General features: G+C 59.0%; 1 protein-coding gene across 6 annotated transcripts in view; it reads right to left on the bottom strand.

Moving 5' to 3' along the window:
* The window catches only part of KIFC3 (kinesin family member C3), a 64,137-nt gene that overhangs the window by 7,824 nt on the left and 36,335 nt on the right, over positions 1-19,978 (bottom strand). For 3 of the 6 annotated variants that reach the window (XM_037141476.2, XM_037141474.2, XM_037141478.2), the window contains 9 exons: positions 17,799-17,941; positions 13,837-13,975; positions 10,758-10,957; positions 3,292-3,357; positions 2,598-2,741; positions 2,211-2,450; positions 1,519-1,692; positions 955-1,102; positions 742-872 (listed from right to left, as the gene is read on the bottom strand). In XM_037141476.2, coding sequence (XP_036997371.2) covers positions 742-872; positions 955-1,102; positions 1,519-1,692; positions 2,211-2,450; positions 2,598-2,741; positions 3,292-3,357; positions 10,758-10,957; positions 13,837-13,975; positions 17,799-17,941 — 1,385 coding nt within the window. Of the gene's footprint in view, positions 1-741; positions 873-954; positions 1,103-1,518; positions 1,693-2,210; positions 2,451-2,597; positions 2,742-3,291; positions 3,358-10,757; positions 10,958-12,063; positions 12,184-13,836; positions 13,976-17,798; positions 17,942-19,978 lie in introns of those variants that run through there. The other 3 variants (XM_037141477.2, XM_037141479.2, XM_053663210.1) reach the window with 2 other exon arrangements.

Genomic DNA, 19,978 nt, shown 5'->3' with positions numbered 1-19,978 from the left:
AATAATTCTCTCCTCTGTAAAACAGGGATAACACCTCCTAGCTCGAGGATCTGTAGGAGCTGGTAGGTAAAGATTTCCAAGTGGCATTTCCCAGGGGCAAGAAGCCAGATGCAGGCCACATGTCAATATACTGTCCTTGTAGGTAAGAGGGCCTAGACAGCATCCCATTCCTCACGCCCACAATGCCCTGGGGGACATGCTGGCAGAGAGGCCACCTTTGGGGAGCAGGTGGCAGAGAGAGTCCTCTCTTTTTCATCCCATGTCCTTCTGCAGGGTTTGAACTTTATGCCATGTCCAGGGTTATTGACACAGTATCTGAAAGGAGACCTGTCTTCTACTCCCAGAACACACCAGTCTGTCTACCCACAGGGCCGTCATGCAGATTCAAGGAGCTGACGGCTATAAAAGGCTCAGCATGTAGGAGGCACTTAAAAGACGTTGGCTATTCTCATACCGAACAAGCTCAGCTTAAAAACATGAAATTAACCCTAACAGATGTAAGGACATATGTAGCCTGTTTGGGTGAGATAGTCATAATTAGATAAATGCCCAAATACCTGCCCTGGCAAGACGTTTTCAAACGAGGTCTGGGGTGGCAGTGTGTGTGATTTGGGGGTGTGTGGCAGGGAGCTGTTGTCTGGGGCGCTTTGTCTGCATTTTGGAACAGAGCCCCAGTAGATGCTGCCTCTTCCCAAGGGCTCTGGGCTGCTCCCAGCCTGGCCCCCCACGGCTTGCACTCACCTCGGCCTTGACGCTCTTGAGGGCCTCCTGGAGCAGCAGGGGGAAGCCCCGCACCTGCCGCTTGAGCCCATTGTAGTCGTTGGTGAGGGTCCGCAGGGCCGGCTGCAGCGTCAGCAGGTTGGTCCGGACCCCTACGGGGACAGAACAGGTGTAAGGTGGACAGGGCCAAGGGCTGCGGCTTGGGGCAGGCCAGGGCCCGGGGGGCCGGCTCACCTGCCAGGTTCTCGTGCACGGCCTTCATCTCCACCTGGGCCCTGGCAAAGGCCTCCTCGATGGCCCGGTTCTTGTCCTCCTCCAGGCACTGCATCTCCTCCAGCATCTGCCCGTGCGCCCGTTCCAGCTCCGACTCGTACATGGCGATCTGGCGGCCAAGGCCAGAGAGCAGCTCAACTCAGGGGCTTGGGAAGGAGGGGGCAGGTGCAGCTACTGCCCTGCACTGGCCCAGCCCCAACTTGGCACATAACAGGGGCACAAGCCCCAGGAGAGCAGGCAGCCTGCTGGCTTGACACTGACCACAGCACCTTGCAAGAGCGTGTGTGCTGGGCTGTGAGAACAGCCTCCTGTGAGTCTGCCCCTGGGCCCTGCTGCATGGTGGGCTCTGTGGTCATGTCATTGTACAGATGAGGGAAGGGAGACAAACTGACCCTCGATCACACAGTCAGTGGGAGGAGGAGGGACCAGAGCCTGGGTCTGCTGCACTGTATTAAAGGCTGGCCTCGGCACCCCCTCCCCAGGCCTGCACTGACAGCCACCCCCGCCCCGACGCGGCCGCCACACCTGCGCCCGGAGCTGTGTGGTCAGCTGGTGTGAGCTCTGTAGCTGCTGCTCCATCTCCTTCAGCACCTGCCTCTGCATGGCCACCTGCTCCTGCAGGTGCTGGTTCCGGGTCTGGGACTCGCTGAGGGCCTGCTTGGTCTTGGACGACTCCACCTCCACCGTCCTGATGACATACTGAGAGGCGAGAGACGGGAGGGTGCATGGAGATGCAGGGCACCTCAGCCTCACTCTGGGGCCCTGAGACGTAACTGACCTGGGGAGGGGACCCTCAGGGACATCCCACCAAGAGCCTGGAAAAAGCTAGAGATGCCATGAGGTCCTGGCTATCCAGAATGCTGCAAGGGCCTCCTGCAATCTTCTCGTCTTAATGAGCCCATTGTGAGCCTGGCTGTGGCCCCAGCCGAGGCACAGGACAGACAGACAAGCAAAGATGAGGGCAGAATGGAGCGATGCCCTATGTCCGTGCCTGGCCCACAGCGGGCACATCAAGCACCGGTTGCCATAGGCCTATCATGCACCTTCCTGGCCCTGGACAGCGAGGAGTGAAGGGCCGGAAACAGACTGAGCACAGAGCTGGAACTCGGCCTTCAACCACTCACACCCGCTTCCACGTGCCAGCCCTGCCCTAGGGACCTGTGGCCGAGCGCTGAGGCACAGTCCAGGCTTGCACGGGCCGCCAGACCGCAGCTCACCTTGACGGGCGGCGACTGGGCCCGCAGGCTGGCGATGGTCTCGTGGCTGTCACGCAGGCGCCGGCTGAGCCGCTCCTCCTCCTGAGCCTTCTCGGCCAGGCAGTCCTTGAGCCGCAGCTCCACCTCGGCCAGCCGGTCGGTCTTCTGCTGCACCTCCAGGTTCAGCTCTGACAGCATGCTTTTGTTCTCTGCCACCTCCAGCTGGAGCTGTGACAGCTTCTCCCGGAGCTGGGCGCTCTCCTGCAGACAGGGGACGGGGACAAGGCCAGGACAGGTGTGAGGTGGGCAGACAGACAGGCAGACAAGCAGGCGGGGGTCACTGTGAGGAGCTGGGGTCCCCGTGAGGAATGCATGCGGCCCTCTGGGACCACTCGGCCCTGTGCTCACCTGGCTGTGCTCGCAGCCCGTGCAGGGGGCCCCCGGCTTTGCACGCAGCTCCTGGAGCTCAGCCTCGCAACGCCGCATCTCCTGCCTCAGTCGCTCATTCTCCACCATCAGCAGGTCCCGGTGCTTCTCCAAGTCCGTGCCTCCCTGCCGAGTCAGCCCAGGGGGGCATGTGGCCAGGGCAGATCAGGGGAAGCGAGGAGGGTGTGGGGCAGAGGAGGTGCAAGGGCAGGGGAGAGCGGGGAAAGGCGGGAGAAAGACAGAGAGGAAGAGAAAACAAAAAGGAGGGCAAGCAAGGGAAAAGAGAGAGAAGGGGCTCAAGAGAGAAATAAGGATGAGGACAGGAGAGAAAGATCAGGAAGGGTGGTGAGGCAGACACAGCTCCCAGCAGCACCCCACCCCTTTCATTCTATTTTCCCGAGTGTGAAAGTAGCAAGAGAAGTCATATTTATACAGGGTTCACACTCCTTTTTTACTTTAGCAAAGGCGCATTCACCTCCCGCCCCTTGGGAGTCACATGACCTCTGAGGACCTAGTGACGGGTGTTAAGTCCTCCAGAAGCATTTCCCAAACAGGATGCAGCCCCCATGTGGGCGGCACAGGTCACACCCCTTGTCGGGAGGGGGCCCGTCTGCACCGGGCCCCATCAACCCCCACCCCGCGCCTGCGCACACGTAGGATGCCCAGTTGGCCTCACCAGCTCTGATCGGAGGCGGCTCACTTCCTGCGCTTGGCCAATGAGCTTCTCCTTGAGGTTCTCTACCTGCCGGCACAAAGCCAGGGTCACCTGGAGCCTTGCTCCTCACCTCCAGCCCACACCCAGGCCTCAGTCCCAGCCCTCCCTGTGTTGGAGCGGCAGGCCACACCTGGGACTCCTGGTGAGCAACACCCAGCCTGGTCCTGACAGCCTTCAGCACCCTCTCCCACCGCAGGACCCAGTCAGCCTGGGCTCTCGGGAGAGTCTGGGGGCAACGCAGCAGAAGTGACCCCCGCGCCACCTGGGGCTCAGGCCACAGGCAGCTTACCAGGAGACACAGGCCCCTGCCAAGGCCTGGACCTACTTTCATATTTGTAACTTTATATTCTTTTTTCTTAAAGGGGCCCCAGGCTGTATAAACTATAGACACTCTAAAACCTGGATCTGTCTTTGCCCAGCCCCTAGAATGTTCCACTTTGAGCAGTTCCTGGTGAGGCCGCCTGTGGGGACGGGTCTGTCAGTGACGGGGGTGCATCTGGGACCCATGCCCATCCCAGCTCCCAGTCTGCCTTGCAGGAGAGCTGTGGCCAGGTGAGGCTGTTAGCAAGAGAAGGGGGTCTGTGCCCCATCGGGAGGCAAAAGTGACTGGCTCAGCTGGAGGCCCAGGCAGGGAAACCAAACCCCCACCCCCACTCTTCCTGAGAGCGGATCCCAGGATGGGACCCTTCCTTGGGCTGTCCTCTTGCTGGTTCTGCATTGGGAACCTCTCCTTAGAAAAGAACCCAAAACGCAGACGAAGGCGCCGGCCCAGCCCAGGCATGTCTGCCAGTGTCCTTGCAGATCGGTGTGTGACGGCCGCTCCGCACCTCGGGAAAGGAGCAGCGGGAGCCGGACTCTCTCCTTGGAGGCTTAGGAGCTGCGGTTTACACAGCAGGCCACAATGCACTGGGTTCTTATTCTAAACGACGGGTGACCAAGTCAACTGCCCCCGGGGGCCGGCCAGCCAAGGCAGGTGAGGGGCAGTACAGGACTGGACACCCAAGACATACCTGAAGGAGGCAGCCACCATGTGCCCCCTGCAGCCAGGGGGACACAGGCTCCGTGTCGCCAACCTTCTGACCTTTTGGGAGAGGCCAGACATTGGGATTTCGTGTGCGTGTGTGTGCGTGCGTGTGCATGGGTGTGTGACATCTCCCAAGACGGCTGGGCAGCCATCAACCATGTGTGGGCAGGCAGACTTCCAGGCAGGAGACGGCGGCTGAGCCACAGGTCGAGCCCCTGCCTTTCTGGGCCGGCTGGGGGAGGAAGCCGGCCATGGGCTCCACTGGACCTCTAGGTGAAGGCCACGACACCAGCCCATGCACTCACGGTTGGGGATGAGGAGTCCCAGACCCAGGCCCAGAGAGGGGCTGGGAGGCCTGACCAGGCTGCCCAAGTCCTCCTGGTGGACAAGCAGGTGACCTAAGGGCACAGCCCGGTGACCACAGCACCAGGGTGGTCCCAGTGGGCTGCATTCCTAGCAGCCCTCCAAGCAGTGGGCTGGGCCACGGACCACACAGGTGGGGAGAGCTCGGGCCGCCTCACTGCACACTCCCAATACCCCCTCCTGTTGAGAGCCTGGTGGCAGGGTGCTCAGTTCTCTGGCCCCAGAGGGGCGGAGGGACCATTTGCACAGGGCAGTGTTGCATTCCTTAGCCGTGGAACTGGTAACCGCCTGAACTCCCAGCCTTACGGGAGGGCCCAGTACATGGCGCAGGCGCAAACACAGATGATCGAGCACTCATCCCTTGTGTTCATCGGGAGTTTTAAATGACATGGGGCAGGGCCCCCCAACACAGCGAGTCAGACAAAACCCCGAAAACAAAACTCTGTGAGCAGTACTAAAGGGTAGAGGTCTCTGAACCATGACACATTTGACAAATTCTTTATGCTTTTCACTAACTCTTGAGTCTCAGAGAATATGTATTCTTCTCTCTCTCCCTTCACCCTGAAATAGATGGGTCTACCTGCTTTTAAAAGGTTGGGGTCCCCTCACCCCATTGCCTTACCCTAGAAATCACCCCAGAGCTGTCCATGAGCACAGAACTGGCGCCCCAGACAGACTGTGGTCTCCGGGCTGAACGCTCTGACGTCCCTTGTCCCCAGCTGGCTGCCTGGCCCTCAGCCCCTGATGCAAAGTGGGCTTTTCCAGTGTTTACCTGGGGGGTGGGGATGCCCACCTGCCACCTGCCTGCAGCCCCGGCTCCTGCTACCTTCTTGCATCACAATTGGAGCCCTGGGTGCTCTCGGGTTCTACCTGGAACCCTGTGATGCTCCAAAAGGATGTGGCTGTACAGGGGGCAGAGGGCGGGGCTGTGAGAGACCCCTTTGGGCAGAGGTATCAGGCACTCAGTCATACCCCCGCTGGTCCAGGGCAACAGGGGACACGTCTCAACACTGAGGGGGTCAGTCAGGCACAAACACTCCTTTGGGGCTGGGGAATGAGCACCTGTGCTGCCCAGGAGTGGGACCCTTGTCCCTTGCCCAGAGGGGTCTGCTTCAGGAGGGCCTGCGGGGAAGATGCCTCAGGGTTAGGAAAGCAATGAGTGAAAAGAGAGACAAAGAGAGGCACCCGAGGAGCCGGCAGACAGGCTCAGGGGAGTGAGGGCAGAGAGTGGGGGGCTGAGGGTGACCCTTACCAGACTGGAGGGACTCCCCGAGAGGGAGCCCCTGTAAGCAGCCCCTCCACGCACCCCCCACAGCTCTGCATCAGCGACAGTGCCTGCATCTGTAGGCCAAGAGGGGAAGGAGTCTCTCTATTGCTCATCACGCACCCCTGCCCCAGCAGGTGGAGGGCACACGGCAGATACTCAGTAAGGGCTTCAAGCACCAGCAAAGGCGCACCCCGAGGGCAAAGCTGGCTCCTGACAGGCTGCTGTGATGGGCTGCGAGACAGCTCCGTGTCAGCCCCAGGGTTAAGGAGGGGACCAGGCCCAAGCCCAGGCTCCCCATCAGCCGGACAAGTTGAGCCAGGAGCCTGGTACAGAGGGGCCTTGCAGGAGCAGGGACCCTGGGGCCCGACATTTGTATCTCTTGGTGGAAGCGGTTGTGCAGAGGGCGGCACTGCCCTGCGCAGGCCTGTTTTGTCAATGCAGACAACCTGCCGTCCTCCTGCCGTGCCGGCCCACAGGCAGAGTGTCCCACGGGAACAGAGGCCTCTCCTGGGGTGAGAAGGAAGCCTTACTAGGCTGGGGAAGCCAGAGGGCCTGGGACCCATTGGGCCTCAAGGAAACAGCCCCCAAACCAGAGGGGCAGCCCCAGGGAGCACCCCACCCTGTCCTGAACTCACCCCACTTCCGGAGACCTGACTCCTGGCTCCGTGACCACTGACCTGACCTGGCCAGGCCCATCCGGCCCGGCCCCCACTGCCAAGCTTCTATAGTCAAGTCCTGCCACCAAGGGGCAGCTGGAAAACACACTCCCCGGCCAGAGTGCCCCGGCTGTAATGCAGACGTCGCCCTGCCCACCGCATAACTTTGAACAAGCCTCCACTTCGCCGCCCCTTGGTTTCCACACCTGTATAACGGGGCCACGGCTCCAGAGGGTGGGGCGCTTAGAGCCACCAGAACGTCACCTGGGGCTGCTGTTGCTGCCAACGTCAGGGGAAGTCATCCAGACTAGCCACAGCCTCCCTTGGTGACCAGACCAAGACCAGCGGCCTCTGTGGCCTGGATCAGCCGGTGCTCAAGGACAGAGAAGGTGACCTTTGGCCTGAGTGCTCCCCGCAAGGAGCACACTAAGCTCCCCGCAAAACAAACATCTCCATCAGACACATAACCAGCAGGAGGCTGGAAAGTCACAAGCAGCCCTCGGGAGCCCAGGGGGAGACAAAGGTCACAGCAGCCCCAGTCACTGAGTCGGCCTCAACCATGGGCAAGGGTGTTCCATCAGGTCGACACTTTGAACCCCCACTCCTTTGAGGTGCATACTATTATTATCCCCATTTTACCGGAAGAAAAACTGAGGTTCCAAGAGATTGAACTAAGCCTTGATTAAGCAACTTGCTCAAGGTCACCTGACCGCTAGGTGGCGGACCGAAGAATGTAACTCGGGGCCCCCCAGCAGGAACCCGCACAGAGTGCTGCCTCTTAACCACTCTTACCACTGCCTTTCGGGAGGGCAGCCCCATTCAGGAGGTGAGTCTGGACAAGGCTGAGAACAAGGCACGGAGAGAACAAGGTGGAGAGTATCTCATGGTGAGCTTTTCCTTAGAGCACCAACGTTGAGAAGACCAGGAAGGTCAATGTCAAACCACGGCGAGGCTGACAGGGGACGGGAGCAGTCAGGAGTGGCCCTCACGAGGTATCACACTTTACAGTTTGCTATCCCTCTCTCTGTCCAGGCTCCCAGCGGATTGTAACCACAAAGCAAACACTTGTGGGCCCCAGGTTAGAGACTGGGAATTGCAGCCCCAGACAGGAAGGGACTTCCTGTGGCTGCCCAGCCAGCGAGCAGCAAAGCCAGGACCAGAGTCCCGCCCCCGTGACTCCCAATCCGAAACCCTCCCCGTAACGATGGCGCTGATGGCAGTGCCGCCCGTAGGTAGCCCTGGATCTTCTCAGTGGGTCCCACACGGTGCAGATGAGGAAACTGTGGTGCAGAGCGACCACGAGCCAGCCCAAGGCCACACCACTGACAAGTAGTGCCGAAGTCGGGATCTGAACCCGCCTCCAGGGTAGGACCCCCGGGTGGTGGTGACGCTGGTGCTGCAGCCCAGGTGCATCCGCCGAGAAACTGTCCGGAAAGAGCCGGCTCTCGGGACGTCTGAGGATAAACCGAGGTGAGCAAAGACCGGGCACTGCTCCAAATTCTCCAGGTCGGCCGGGGCCAGGGGGCAGGGGCGGGGAGGGGGAGTCGGGGGCTCAGGGACACCAGGAAGGCTTTGATGCTTCCCCTTCAGCTTCTCCTCTAAGAAGCAGATTGGGCGAACCAAGGGGAAAAATGGTTTTTTTAAAAACTTATTCAAAAATCACAAAAGGCCACGTGATATTATGATTTCATTTACATGAAATGTTCCCAAAAAGACAAATCCATAAAACAGAAAGCAGATCAGCGGCTGCCAGGAGCTGGGGGTGTGGGGTGGGGGTGACTTAATAGATCTTTCTGGGATGATGAAAATATTCCACAATTAGCCAGTGGCGGTGGTGAAGTCACCACCTGACTACACTTGAACCACTAAGCCGCATACCCTTAAAGGGGTGGATTTTATGGTTAGTGAGTTATATCTCAGTAAAGCTCTTTAAAAACAAAGCAGCGTGTTGGGACAGTGAGGAGCCTGGATGGCCTGGCCTGGGGCAGGTCAGGGAAGGCAGAGCTGCGGAGGCTGGCGGAGGGCCTGACGGGTGTCCCAGGGTGTGTCCTGCAGGCCGGGCCGAGACGGCCCCACTGCCCCGCAGGCAGTGCCCCTCGCCGCGCCCCAGCTACCCAGGCTTTGGTTCCGCCTTCAGACAGTCGGCCCTCCGCATCCTCGGGTTTCACATCCTGGGATTCGACCGACCTCAGTTTAAAAATATTGAGAAATAGCGCTGGCTGGCGTAGCTCAGTGGATTGAGCGCCGGCCTTTGAACCAACAGGTCACCGGTTCCATTCCCAGTCAGGGCACATGCCTGGGTTGCAGACTGGGTTCCCCAGGAGGGGGCGTGCAAGAGGCAACCACACATTGATGTTTCTTTCCCTCTCTTTCTCCCTTCCTCTCTCTAAAAAAAATAATAAATAAAATATTTAAAATAATAATAATAAAATATTGGGAAATGAAAATCTAGAAAGTTGACCCCTAAATGCTACAGTGTAAAACTATTCATGCAGCATTTGAGTCAGGCACTCTGATCCAGAGGTGATTTAAAGTCTGTGAGAAGAAGGGTGTAGGATCTGCGCTAATACTAAGCCATTTCCTAAATGCTCAAGTTCCTAAAAGGGACTTGAGCATCTGAGGACTGGGCGTCCCCAGGGTGGGGGGTCCTGGAACCAAGCCCGTTAGATACCAAATGCACTCACTCGTCTTGCTGCCCGGCCACAGTCCCTTTGCACGGACTCGTTCCCTCGGTGCAGAGCACATTTCCTCTGTTCTGTGCCAGGCCACAGTTCCAGTGTCACCTTCTCAAGGCAGCCACCCCTGACCTCCCCAGCGGGTCCTGACCTCCCGGACAAAGCTCCTGGTACGGCCCCCACGCCATGAACGCATGCCCACCCTGTACACGTGCCCACCCTCAGAAGCCCTCTGCACTTCCGCTGGCATGGGTGCGTGTAACCAGCATATGTCCTCCCGCAGACCAAAGCCGCACAGGCGAGGGCGCACCCGTCTCCCTGGGCACCCCCAGCACCGAGCTCGGTGACAGTACCTCCTGGGCAGCCAGCCAACACCTGAGGGAGGGAGGCAGGTGGGCACCGCAGGAGCCAGCGGCAGTGCAGGGCGTGTCACGCCTGCCTGGAGCAGCCCCTGTTCGTGGGGCAGACGGGCCCAGAGGCAGCAAACAGCAGAGTCTGCATACACGAGGGAGACACAGGCACCCAAGAAGGGCCACCCGACTCAGCGAGGGACTGGTCATGGTCAGGACACACAGTTCTTGAGAAAAGGACACACCCCTAAGCTGGAAAACATGCTGCCTTTAGGAAGTACGTAAAGAGACTACTGCCCCCAGGACTGAGCGCAAGTCACAGTATCCAGTGATGGCCGGTGAAGAGAAGGGCCATGTGCTGCGTGCCCCCTGGGAAAGAACCTGGCTCCACCCGGAAGCGGTGCTTTCCACAGGGCAGACCGGGATCCAATGCAGTGATGATGGGGCAGATGGGGTTGGGGCCTCGGCAGGTGGGGAGGGCCAGACACAGGCACAAAAGACGGACAGGACGACAGGAGTGGGGAGCTGAGCCCGAGGGAAGGGGCCCTGCGGCCCAAGTGTGAGAGTGAAGAGGATAAAGCAAGGGCTGAGAGTCCCCAGGTGTCCTCCTGGCCAGCAAAGGCAGGAGACGATGCTCATGGCATAAACTGTCAGCTCTCCCTGCCCCTCAGAGGCTGGAGAGCGCCCTCCTCCCAGGTGCACTCACGCTGGCCTCCCCCTGCCTGCCCGTTTTATGTGGGATGACCTCTGCAATGACTTTGGTCCCCTCGGGCTACCAAGCAGACCGGGTGGACTCAGGGCAGGCAGCATCCCTGCCCCTTCCTGCTCCTCTCACGTCTATACGCACTGCCGGACACTCTGGAGCGGCAGTCCCAGCCCCTGGGAACTATGAGGAATGGGGCACAGGGTGACCAGGATGGGAGGGCCAGGACTCTTGCCACCTCGCCCTCTTGTGCACTCCTGAGCCAGGAGAGAAGACCCCAGCTGTCCATTATGCCAGCGGCCTGGTGGGTTCCAGGTGACCCAGCCAACGTCCTCCAACCTGCTCCGTGGTGGGAAGTGGCCTCTGCCCCTCCCACTCTCCCCAGGTACCTGGTTCTGCAGGTGGGTGGGTGTGGTTTGCGGGTCACTGTCCTGGAGGGCCAGCCGCTCCCGTAGGGCCGCCAGCTCCTGCAGCCGGGCTTTCTCCTCCTGCAGCTGGGACATGGCCTCCACCATCTTATGCACCATGGGGACTGCACCTGGGGACCCCGACAGGCTCGGGCACCTCCCGCTGCCAAATAGCAGCCCACCTATGAGCGAAGTAGGGGCCGATCAGCAGGGCAGCAGGGGAGCCACCCTGGCTGAGGAGAGGGGCCCGCCATGGCAGGGCCGACCAGACCCTCGGGGCGAGAGAGGCGACGGGGCAGGGTGAGGGCTGGGGGGCAGCAGCGTGGGGGAGCCACAGGACTCCAGGGCCTGCCTCGGAGGAAGTCACTTCTGCAGGGCAGCTTCTTGGGGACAGAACTGCCTGAGTCAGGACCCAGGAAAGCAGCTTTCCTGAACACTCCCTTCGGAGCACCGGTTCTAGGTCTGGTGGGCGGTACCCTCTCTGTGGCCAGCCTGCCAGTCACCTCGACTGAGAAAGACAAGCCTTTGGCAGCAGCTGAGGAGTCGGGGTTACCTCCCCGGAAAGCACTGTGCACGGGAGACAGGGGTTCTTTAAACGTCAAGCCCTCTCCGGAGTGGAGAAGAGAGGTGGGGGCTCCGCGGCCTGCCCCGCTCTGCCCTCTGCAGGGACTGGTCACCTGCACACGGGGAGGGAGTGCCAGGGACAGACAGACCCGAATTCAGGCAGGACCACAGACAGGCCCGCTCACGCTCGGGATGAGCACAGGGACTGCCACACAGGCAGGAGGACGCGTTAGTGCCAGGGTGGGCCGACTCCACCTGAGTCCAGCCTCAGCCTTTCACTGTCCTGCCACCAGGAGCAGGAGACAGACAGACCAACGGAAGGACAAAGACAGAGTCAAGGCCCGGGACCCAGGTAGGAGGCTCGTTGGAGCTTGCTTCAAGGGCACCGAGAATGGCCCTGGTCTCTGCAGGTGGGGAGCTGGCTAGGAGCCCTGGAGGGGGGAAAGTGGGGTGGGGTGGGGTCAAAGGGCAAAGTCCCCCGGAGAAAGAAGGAAGTGTCCAAGAGCAAAGCATCTGAGAGGGAAGCAGGGGAGAAGCACCTGCTGGCCCCAAACCTCCACTTGACCTGAGTCCTAGAGCTTCTGGATGCCCACACGAAAGGTCCTGGAGCCACAGCCCTGAGGGCAGGACTGGGGGCCCGGAATCTTCGAAAGAAGCTGCCTGCACCCAAAATCACACACCCCACTGGCAGCTGAGACCCACAAGATGCAGCGAGTGTGCTCACCAGGACTGCAGAGAAGCCACACGGCAGCTTGTGCCGGTGGGGCAGGGTAGAGCGGGGAGGGTGGAGGGGGCAGGTGCCCCGGCGGGGCAGATCCTGTCGGCACCATCCGCGGGAGGGTGGGCAGTGAGGAGTCCCCGCTCCCAACCCCTTGAAACAACTTTGACTCGAAACCCTCTAGAGAGCTGGAGCTGGAGCAGGGGCAGCCATTGGTTGGCTAGTGGCCCTGGCCATGTGGCCTGCATATGACCCAGCTGCATGTCACACACAGCTGGCCAAGCTTCTGCTGCGTTCTAGAGAGTGAGGTCAGACGGATGCTTCCAGGCCTGTCCACGGGGCTGCCACCCGTGGGCAGCATGTGATGGGCACGGCCCTCAGCCCTTTGCAGACTGCCAGCAGGGGGTGGAGAGGGGGGTGCCCTGGGCTCTGGGGAAGAGCTGCTTCTGCCACTGAAGAGCCGTGTGGGAGAGGCCCCTTGGGGTCCGAAAAATGAGGACAACAGTCTGTGCCCTTGGGACAGGAGCCTGGATGCCCTGAGGGATGAGCCAGTGAGAGTGGGTGCTACCCAGCAGACACGGAGTAGCCCGGCTTGTCCAGGTCTTGGCTTGTATCACAGAAGGTTTGGCGACACCCTCAGAGCCCACGCCCCGCGGGGTCCATCCCGACTCAGCACGCTGTCAGTGTGCCGGGGCAGTTCAAGGGCACCTGGAGAGTGCTTGCTGCGGGAGAAGAACCCTGAGGAAGCTGAGGGACAGTGGGAGAGCAAGGGGCACTTGGGGACAAGCTACTGAACCGGCTCTTACACAGAGGAGGCCGCATACCTCCTAGCAGGTCAGTTTCAAAACAGAGCGTGCCTCGGAGACCCTGCCTGGGCACTGCCCCTTGTGGGCCCCGCCCTGGCCCCCTGGACAAAAGTCAGACCTCGCTCTTGACTAGAAGTGGCCTCTCTCCTCTCAGCCAATGAGGAGAAGCCACCTGCCTGGCTGGAGAAGACCCCCCTCCCCAAGGCCTGTCTGCCTGGGGCTTGGCCAGCCCCTGGCACCTGCCACAGCACACCAGACGGCAGGCCCAGACGGGCGACTGCAGCTCTGGTGCGGACTCAGAGGGGGGATTAGAGGCTTCCACCGTGAAGCAAGTGCAGGCCACAAATCAACCTCTGGTGACAGGAGGAGGGAACAAGAGAGAGGCCGAGGCTGTCCTTCCACACCCTCCTCGCCTCCCCGCTGGGCTCCTCCGGGTGCCCCTTCCCAGTTTCGCCAGGCTCAGGCTTCCCTCTGGGGAGTCCCACAAAGCGGGCCCTTAGCATCTTCCAGAGCCAGTCGGCCTTGCCAGAGAAAAGGAGCCACCAGCTCCCCTTTCTCGGCCTCGAAGCAGCAGAGCGAGGCCCTGTCCTAGGGTCTCTGGGTCCCCGCTGGGCCCATGGATACGAGGGGAAGCAGCCAGGCCACTTTCTGCAGACAGTGGCATCTTTCCCCCATCGCCCTGCTTTGGACAGGCGCTGGGGAAAAGACAAAAAGCGGGGAAATTCAACTCCAGCCGGTGCTAGCCAAAGCCTCTTATCGCCGAGTGGGGCCCGGTCGCTCTGGGAGGAGGGTGTGCCAGGAGGGGCGGGCAGGCTGGGGTCTCTGCGTTCCACGTCACAGCACCCAGGATGTGGACGGGCCACCTCCGGGGGAGGAGGACAGTGTGTGGGGACGGCTCAGATGCCCCAGAGGCTGCCCTCCAGCGCCAGCTTCAGTGAGCACCATCCCAGGTCGGCGGGCGGACCTCCTTTACCTGTTTTCTCTACATTCATGGTGCCACCAGCTTCCTGGGCCTCCCGGTCCCGCCCGGGGGCCGGCGCCGGCCTCTTCGGGAGCTTCTCGTCTTTCGTCCCCTGACTCTTGCTCTTGCACCCCTTGTCCTGCAGGGCCTGCTGCCAAGACACAACCAGAGTCCTCACGTGAAGGGCACTGCCGTGGGGAGGGACCCCCGGAATCTGAGGACACTGCATCAGCTCCGAGGGCCATCTCTCACGGTGAGGGTCGGTGGGGACAAGGAGGTCCGGAAAAACACGTGCCCAGCTCCCTACGGCAGGACAGTGGCAGTGTGTTCCCCAGGCCCCATCGGCAGCCGGCCCTCTCCGCCAGCAAGAAAGGTTCCTGGGCACTTAGAGATCCTCAGTAACGCCCGCCCGGCCCTGGGGTGCACAGGACACCAGTGCGGCAGCTCACTCGGCACAGGCCCACAGCCCCGCCGGGCCGGTGGCGATCACAGGGCAACCGTCCCCCCGTGATGTCAATTAGCCCCCACCTCCCAACGGCACCAGCCTGCCAGGGAGGGGGCACGTGGGTCCAGGCAAGCAGAGGAAGGTCACGGCCCACCCCACTGTGGCCTGCTGTGGTCTAGGAGGAGACAGGCGGGCCAGCGGTGAGGAGAAGGGGAGGGACAGAAAGTGGTCCCTGCACAGGGCAGGACCTGCAGCTCGTACTGAAAGCCATCAAGGTAGGAACCTCGCCTCCGGAGCGATCCCATTTGAGGATAAGCAAAATGAAACACACCTCGAAAAATCAATCTGGGAAGTAGAAAGAGAGCGGTTCTCTCTGGGAGGCCCAGTGAGGGGAGAAACATGCATCACCTAAACTTTTTTGAGAATAAAAAAATAAACAGAGAGAAAGTGGGAAGAAAGGAAGGGAGACTTTGCGTTTCATTTTGAACCTGTTGGCATTTGCTTTTTTAACCTTATAAACATCTATAGTTTCTGCTCTGTTTTTTTTAACAAGTTATCTGGGAAGAGAGGCTGCAGGCGTGTTTTGCGTGTCTTCGCGCCGGCCATCATTCCAAAGAGACGCGGGCCGAGGTTTTAAAAACACCTCCAGTCTAGAGTCGGGAAGGCCTGACGGGCTCCCTGCCTCCTGGGAGCTGTGTGGCTCTGGGCAGCTTCCTTCCCTGAAGCTCCATTTTCCCCATTTTTAAAGTTGAAAAGATACTAACCGCCCACCTTACTACAGAGCTGGTGTAAAAGGTAACTGAGGTGATACCCTAACCCGCTACTCAGAGTGTCTGCACCTGTTCAGAGCTCCGTACAAGTAGCATTACGTAATTTCCAGTGTCGTCAGACCTTTCACTTTTATCATCAAAAAGCCGTAACAAGTGCCATCACCAGGCCAGTTAGTTTGCCACCCCTGCCCTTTCTCAACCTCACGTGCTGCTGGGGGGGGGGGGGTGGAGAGCCATCTCTCAAATTTAGGAAAATGCTGCCAAGCTTGCTTTGTCCCCACCCTTTGACCAACTGCCACTCCATCACGAGCAGGCTTGTCCGAGGTGACGGCAACGGCCCGGCAGCTGGAAGTTTCCATTTGCAGGCCAGAGCAAAGGTTACACTATTTCTGGCCTGCGGGCCAAGCCACAGGAAGGGCAGCCGGCCCCCGGGGGGTTGGGAATTTCTACAATGCCTCCGTGGGGACCGGCTCAGGTTTTAGCTGTCTGGGAGGCTGGCGGGGAGGGCCACCATGCCTACAGTCACCTACCCGCGTCTGGGTCCCAACTTGGGCCCCACACCCCCCGACCTCCAAGCACCTACAACACAACGGAACTTCAAGGCACCCAGAAAGACGTGGTTATGGAACCAGGGCTGCTGCCCAGAGCACCTCGAGGCTCCGGGCAGATCTGCTGACCCTGGGACTTGGCTGCAGCCACAACCCAGCACCCCGTAATCAAGACTCAAGAACAGAGCCACCGCCCCGCTCCGAGCAGCCAGTTTCTGACCACCGCCCGACGAAACTACCAGTGGCTCGAGTCAGAGAGAAAAAAAAGGCTTCTCTGGTTTCTTTAACTGTTCTCGCACCAGACCGGCTTTTTCCCAGAACTGACTGATGGCAGGCCGTTCGGTTCAGTTTTCAGATGGACCACAGAAAAAGGATGAAAAAACACCTCGAAGCCCAAGACTGTCTCTGACGCAGCATCACGCTCCGGGCCCACGTTCAGATCAAGACCTGGAGCCAGACGCCACCCAGAACCAGGCCTTCTGTCTGCACGAAGGAGGACGAGCTCAAAGGGCACGTGCGTTTCCCACACCCCATTCCGCCCTCCATTTGCACATGGGCCTTCAAGGTGGGCCCCCTAGTGCACGACCTTTCTTGGCAAGGGGGCTTGCCCGCACACCCAGATAACTCTGCTCCCTCGTTCTCCACCTCTGGGTCCGCGGCCCTTGCCCATTCACACCCCCACATCTGCGATCATCTGATTCCTCTGCGGCACCCCCATCAGACTTTCAGGTCTGGGTCTCTTCTCTGCTGCACGTCAGCACCTAGCACGACACCTGGCACTGCACCTGGCACAGACCGAGCGCTCCACAAGTACAGGTCAGCAGAGGCACGCACTGACAAAGTGCAGAAGCCGTGTGTCCTAAATTAGTCGACACTGTAGCTGCACGAATGTATAGACTTTAAGGAGCTCACCGCAATCAGAACTAATACAGAGGGTCAGTTAGAAAACTCACGGTAAACCCCAAAGTGGAATGTTAGGCGGCGGTTTAAAAGAACGAGGCGGTTGTCTACATACTGATGTGCACGAAGAAAGTACTGAGATTTACTGTTGCGGGAAAGAGCTAGCCACAGACCAGTATGTGAGAATAAATTATTTAAAAATGTATACATATCATTAAGTGGTTATATAGGAAAGATAAACACTAAACTCTGAATACTGGATTTCTCAGACCTAGCTGGTGTGGCTCAGTGGATTCAGCGCCAGCCTGAAGGGTCACAGGTTTGATTCCCAGTCAGGACACATGCCTGGGTTGAGGGCCAGGTCCCCAGCAGGTGGCGTGTGAGAGGCAACCACACAATGATGTTTCTCTCTTTCTCCCTGCCTTCCCCTCTAAAAATAAATAAATAAAATCTTTTTAAAACAGTGAATAGTGGGTTTCTCAACGATTCAGGACTACAGGAGGCATTTAGTTTCTAGGTATTACATTTCTGCCCTGTGCAAATTCTTTACATCACACGTTACAAAGCTTGTCACATTCAGCGGTTCAGATCCCAGCTTGCTGTGTGACCAGTAGCAAGTTACTTAACCTCTCTGAACCTCCATGACTTCATCCACAAAACTGAGATAAAATAGTTACTGTATCTTGAGACAGTTAGGAGGACTGGTATGAGATATATAATACATGGTACAGCGCCTGGCACCAAGTCAGTGCTCAATAAATAGCAGCTATTCTTACTGCTCTCATTCTGTATTGTTTCTACAATGAAATATATATGTCAAGTTTGTCTTTTGAAAGTCCCTTGGTGACAATGGCACGAGAGAAGGCCCCGAGTTTTGGCGAAGCCCCCTGTCCAGCTTCAGGTGCCCGCTCTAAAGGAGCAAATGCAGGTATTGTCCTGTGGTCTCCCATGTCCGAGTGGGAATCGGCTGCCACCCGAAAACCTCCCTGCCTTCCTAACAGCTTCTCGGAGAAGGCCCGCAGTTCCCACCTTATCCCCCCCCCCCCAGCCAGGGTGTGGCTGAAAAGCTTCGGTCGCCTCCTGAGATTTTCCCCGAGATAACCTAATAAAGCAAATTGCTCCATCTATACAGGCACGTGGGCAGATGTGCTGCGAGGAGCTTGGCAAAGAGGCACAAGGCAGGTCCCTGGCTCTCCCTCCACTTTTTCCTTCCACCCAGAAGCCTGTAGGGATCCAGTTGATGAAGCTCAGAGAGACCAGGCACGCCTGCCTGGCTGGACCGGTCCCGTGTTAGAAGCCCCCAGGGCTTACCTGCACACTCAGGTAGAGCCTGCGGGGGCTGCCCGGGCCGGCACGGTCCACGCTGAGGGCTCGGCACTGGGTTAGGGTCGGGCGAGCCACACTTCGGGCACCAGAGTCCTCATCACCGCCAGCTGGAGTGTCTTTTCCACGCCCTGTCCCAGGACAGAAAGATAGGTGAGGCGCTCCAGCTGCTGGTCACGGGCCGCTGGGCAGGGCCGCGGCTGAGCTCGGCTTGCACACACTCCGGCCAACCCAGGGGCGGTGAGGAGGGATGCACATGCTCTCACACGCCTGCCCTGCACGGAGGGAAGCCTGGCACTGGGCAGGGGCTGAGCTCTCTTCTTACCAAAAGCCATTCCAAGGTTCTCAGCGGGAGGGCACCCAAGACCCTCCCGGGCTCCCCTCCCTCCACCGTGGCTTTGGAACTCACACTTGCTCATGAGCGCCCTCTGCAGAAAGCCACAGAGGAAACCTTGCCAAGCTGGCTGTGCTAATTAATCATCCGAGGTGAGCCCTAGGGCCACAGCTTTATTTCCCTGGCTGCCTCTAGGTGGCAACTTCTCCCCTGCCTTCATTAAGGCCAACCCCACACTGGGTGGCCTGGTCCCTTCAACCTCCGAAAGCACGCTTGGGACCGACTAGCTAAAGAGCATCCCTCGGGCCTCCAACACGTCGCCTGTCTCACCGGATGGGGGAGAGGGCTAACTGGCATCCACACCCCTCTACCCCGCCTCAACCCCCACCACAGCCTGCAGGGCCACCGGGGTGGGAGGGGGCCCGCCTCACAGGGCAAACATCACCGCCCTGGGCTGTGATAAGATGTATCCTGAATGCCAGCCAGGGCCCAAGTGCTTTCCAGGCCTTACTACCCCCCTGGATCCTCTGTTTTCTTGTCAATGAAATGCGATAAGGAACCAAACTCAAGTCCTGTGGTGAGGACAAAAATATATGACCCACACAAAGTGCTCACACAGTGCCAGGCCCCCAGGAAGGTGGGGGCCCACGGTCAACCAAGTTGGCAGAGACTCTACCCAGTGGCAGGCACTGTGCGTAGCTTTCCACACACCGGATTTCACTTGACCTTTGTCTCAAAGTCTGAAAGTGGGTAAAAGCCTGTGTAGGCACAGAATCCTCCTAACGCTCATCTGACAGACCTACATGGGCACATGCATGCACACACACACGCGTGCACACACGCACACATGCACACAAGACTGGGAGGGACAATCTACGATGTTTAGTGACGAGCTCACACTGGCGTCATTTCACTGTGCTCCACAGAGTCTGTGCTTTTTACAAATTGAAGGCAAGACCCTCCACCAGCAAAAAGACGAAGACTCGCTGTATGGCAAGTCTCCTTGTTGAGGTGGTCTGGAACCAAACCCGCAATCTCTCCAAGGTGTGCCTATTTTTATTTTTTTATACTTTGGAGTTTTTGTTTTTTAGTTTTTCAAGGGCACATGTGTTTTGCTTCTTGTTGTTGTTGGGGTTTTTTAAACCAGAAAAGCAATACTTGTTCCAATTCCATTTGTAACCCTCAGGACAATCTTGTGGGGTAGAGGCCGGCTTCAGCCCCTTCCAGACGATGGGGGTTACCCGACCTCAAAGCTTTCCCTGGAGGTCCCCAGGGTCATCCCAGTCTCACTGTCTCCCCCCCCCGCCCCAGAGAGACCTTGGAGGGTATCACTCTGGCTGCTACTAACAGCACAAATGTGCTGGGAGAGAGGGAGCCAAAGAGGAGTTTGCTGCGTGCCCTTCCCAGGCCTCAGTTTCCCCTTCTTTCCATGCGCAGTCCTGGACCCGAAGGCCAGAAAGGATTCTGCTGGCTCAGACAGGCTGGCGATCCAACCCTTTCCCTACAGATCCAACCCTTTTCCCAGACAGCAAACACCGGAAGGCATCTTGCCTGAAGACACCGCTCTCCCCTGACACTTCCAGGAAGGCCTGCCCAAGCCAAACTTGGGAGAGAGGGTCAAGGGCAGCTCCCCAGCCCTGGCAATCCAGACAATCCAGCCCCAACCCAGAATCAGAGTTGCTGCTCACTTCTTGACGTGGGAGGCACCAGGGACATGACCCAGAAAGGAGAGCTGGTGTTGACAGTTCCCCCAGGGGGGCAGCGGGGGACCCAGACTCGGAATTCCTTCCCTACCCAACTGCTGTTGGGGGGCACCAAGTAACACCACCTGAAT

Source organism: Artibeus jamaicensis, unplaced genomic scaffold, assembly GCF_021234435.1.
Source record: "Artibeus jamaicensis isolate MK-2021 breed Jamaican fruit bat unplaced genomic scaffold, CSHL_Jam_final contig_3152, whole genome shotgun sequence".
Lineage (NCBI taxonomy): Eukaryota > Metazoa > Chordata > Mammalia > Chiroptera > Phyllostomidae > Artibeus > Artibeus jamaicensis.
Note: the sequence above shows the minus strand (reverse complement) of the source record. Positions and strands in the feature narration are given on the sequence as shown.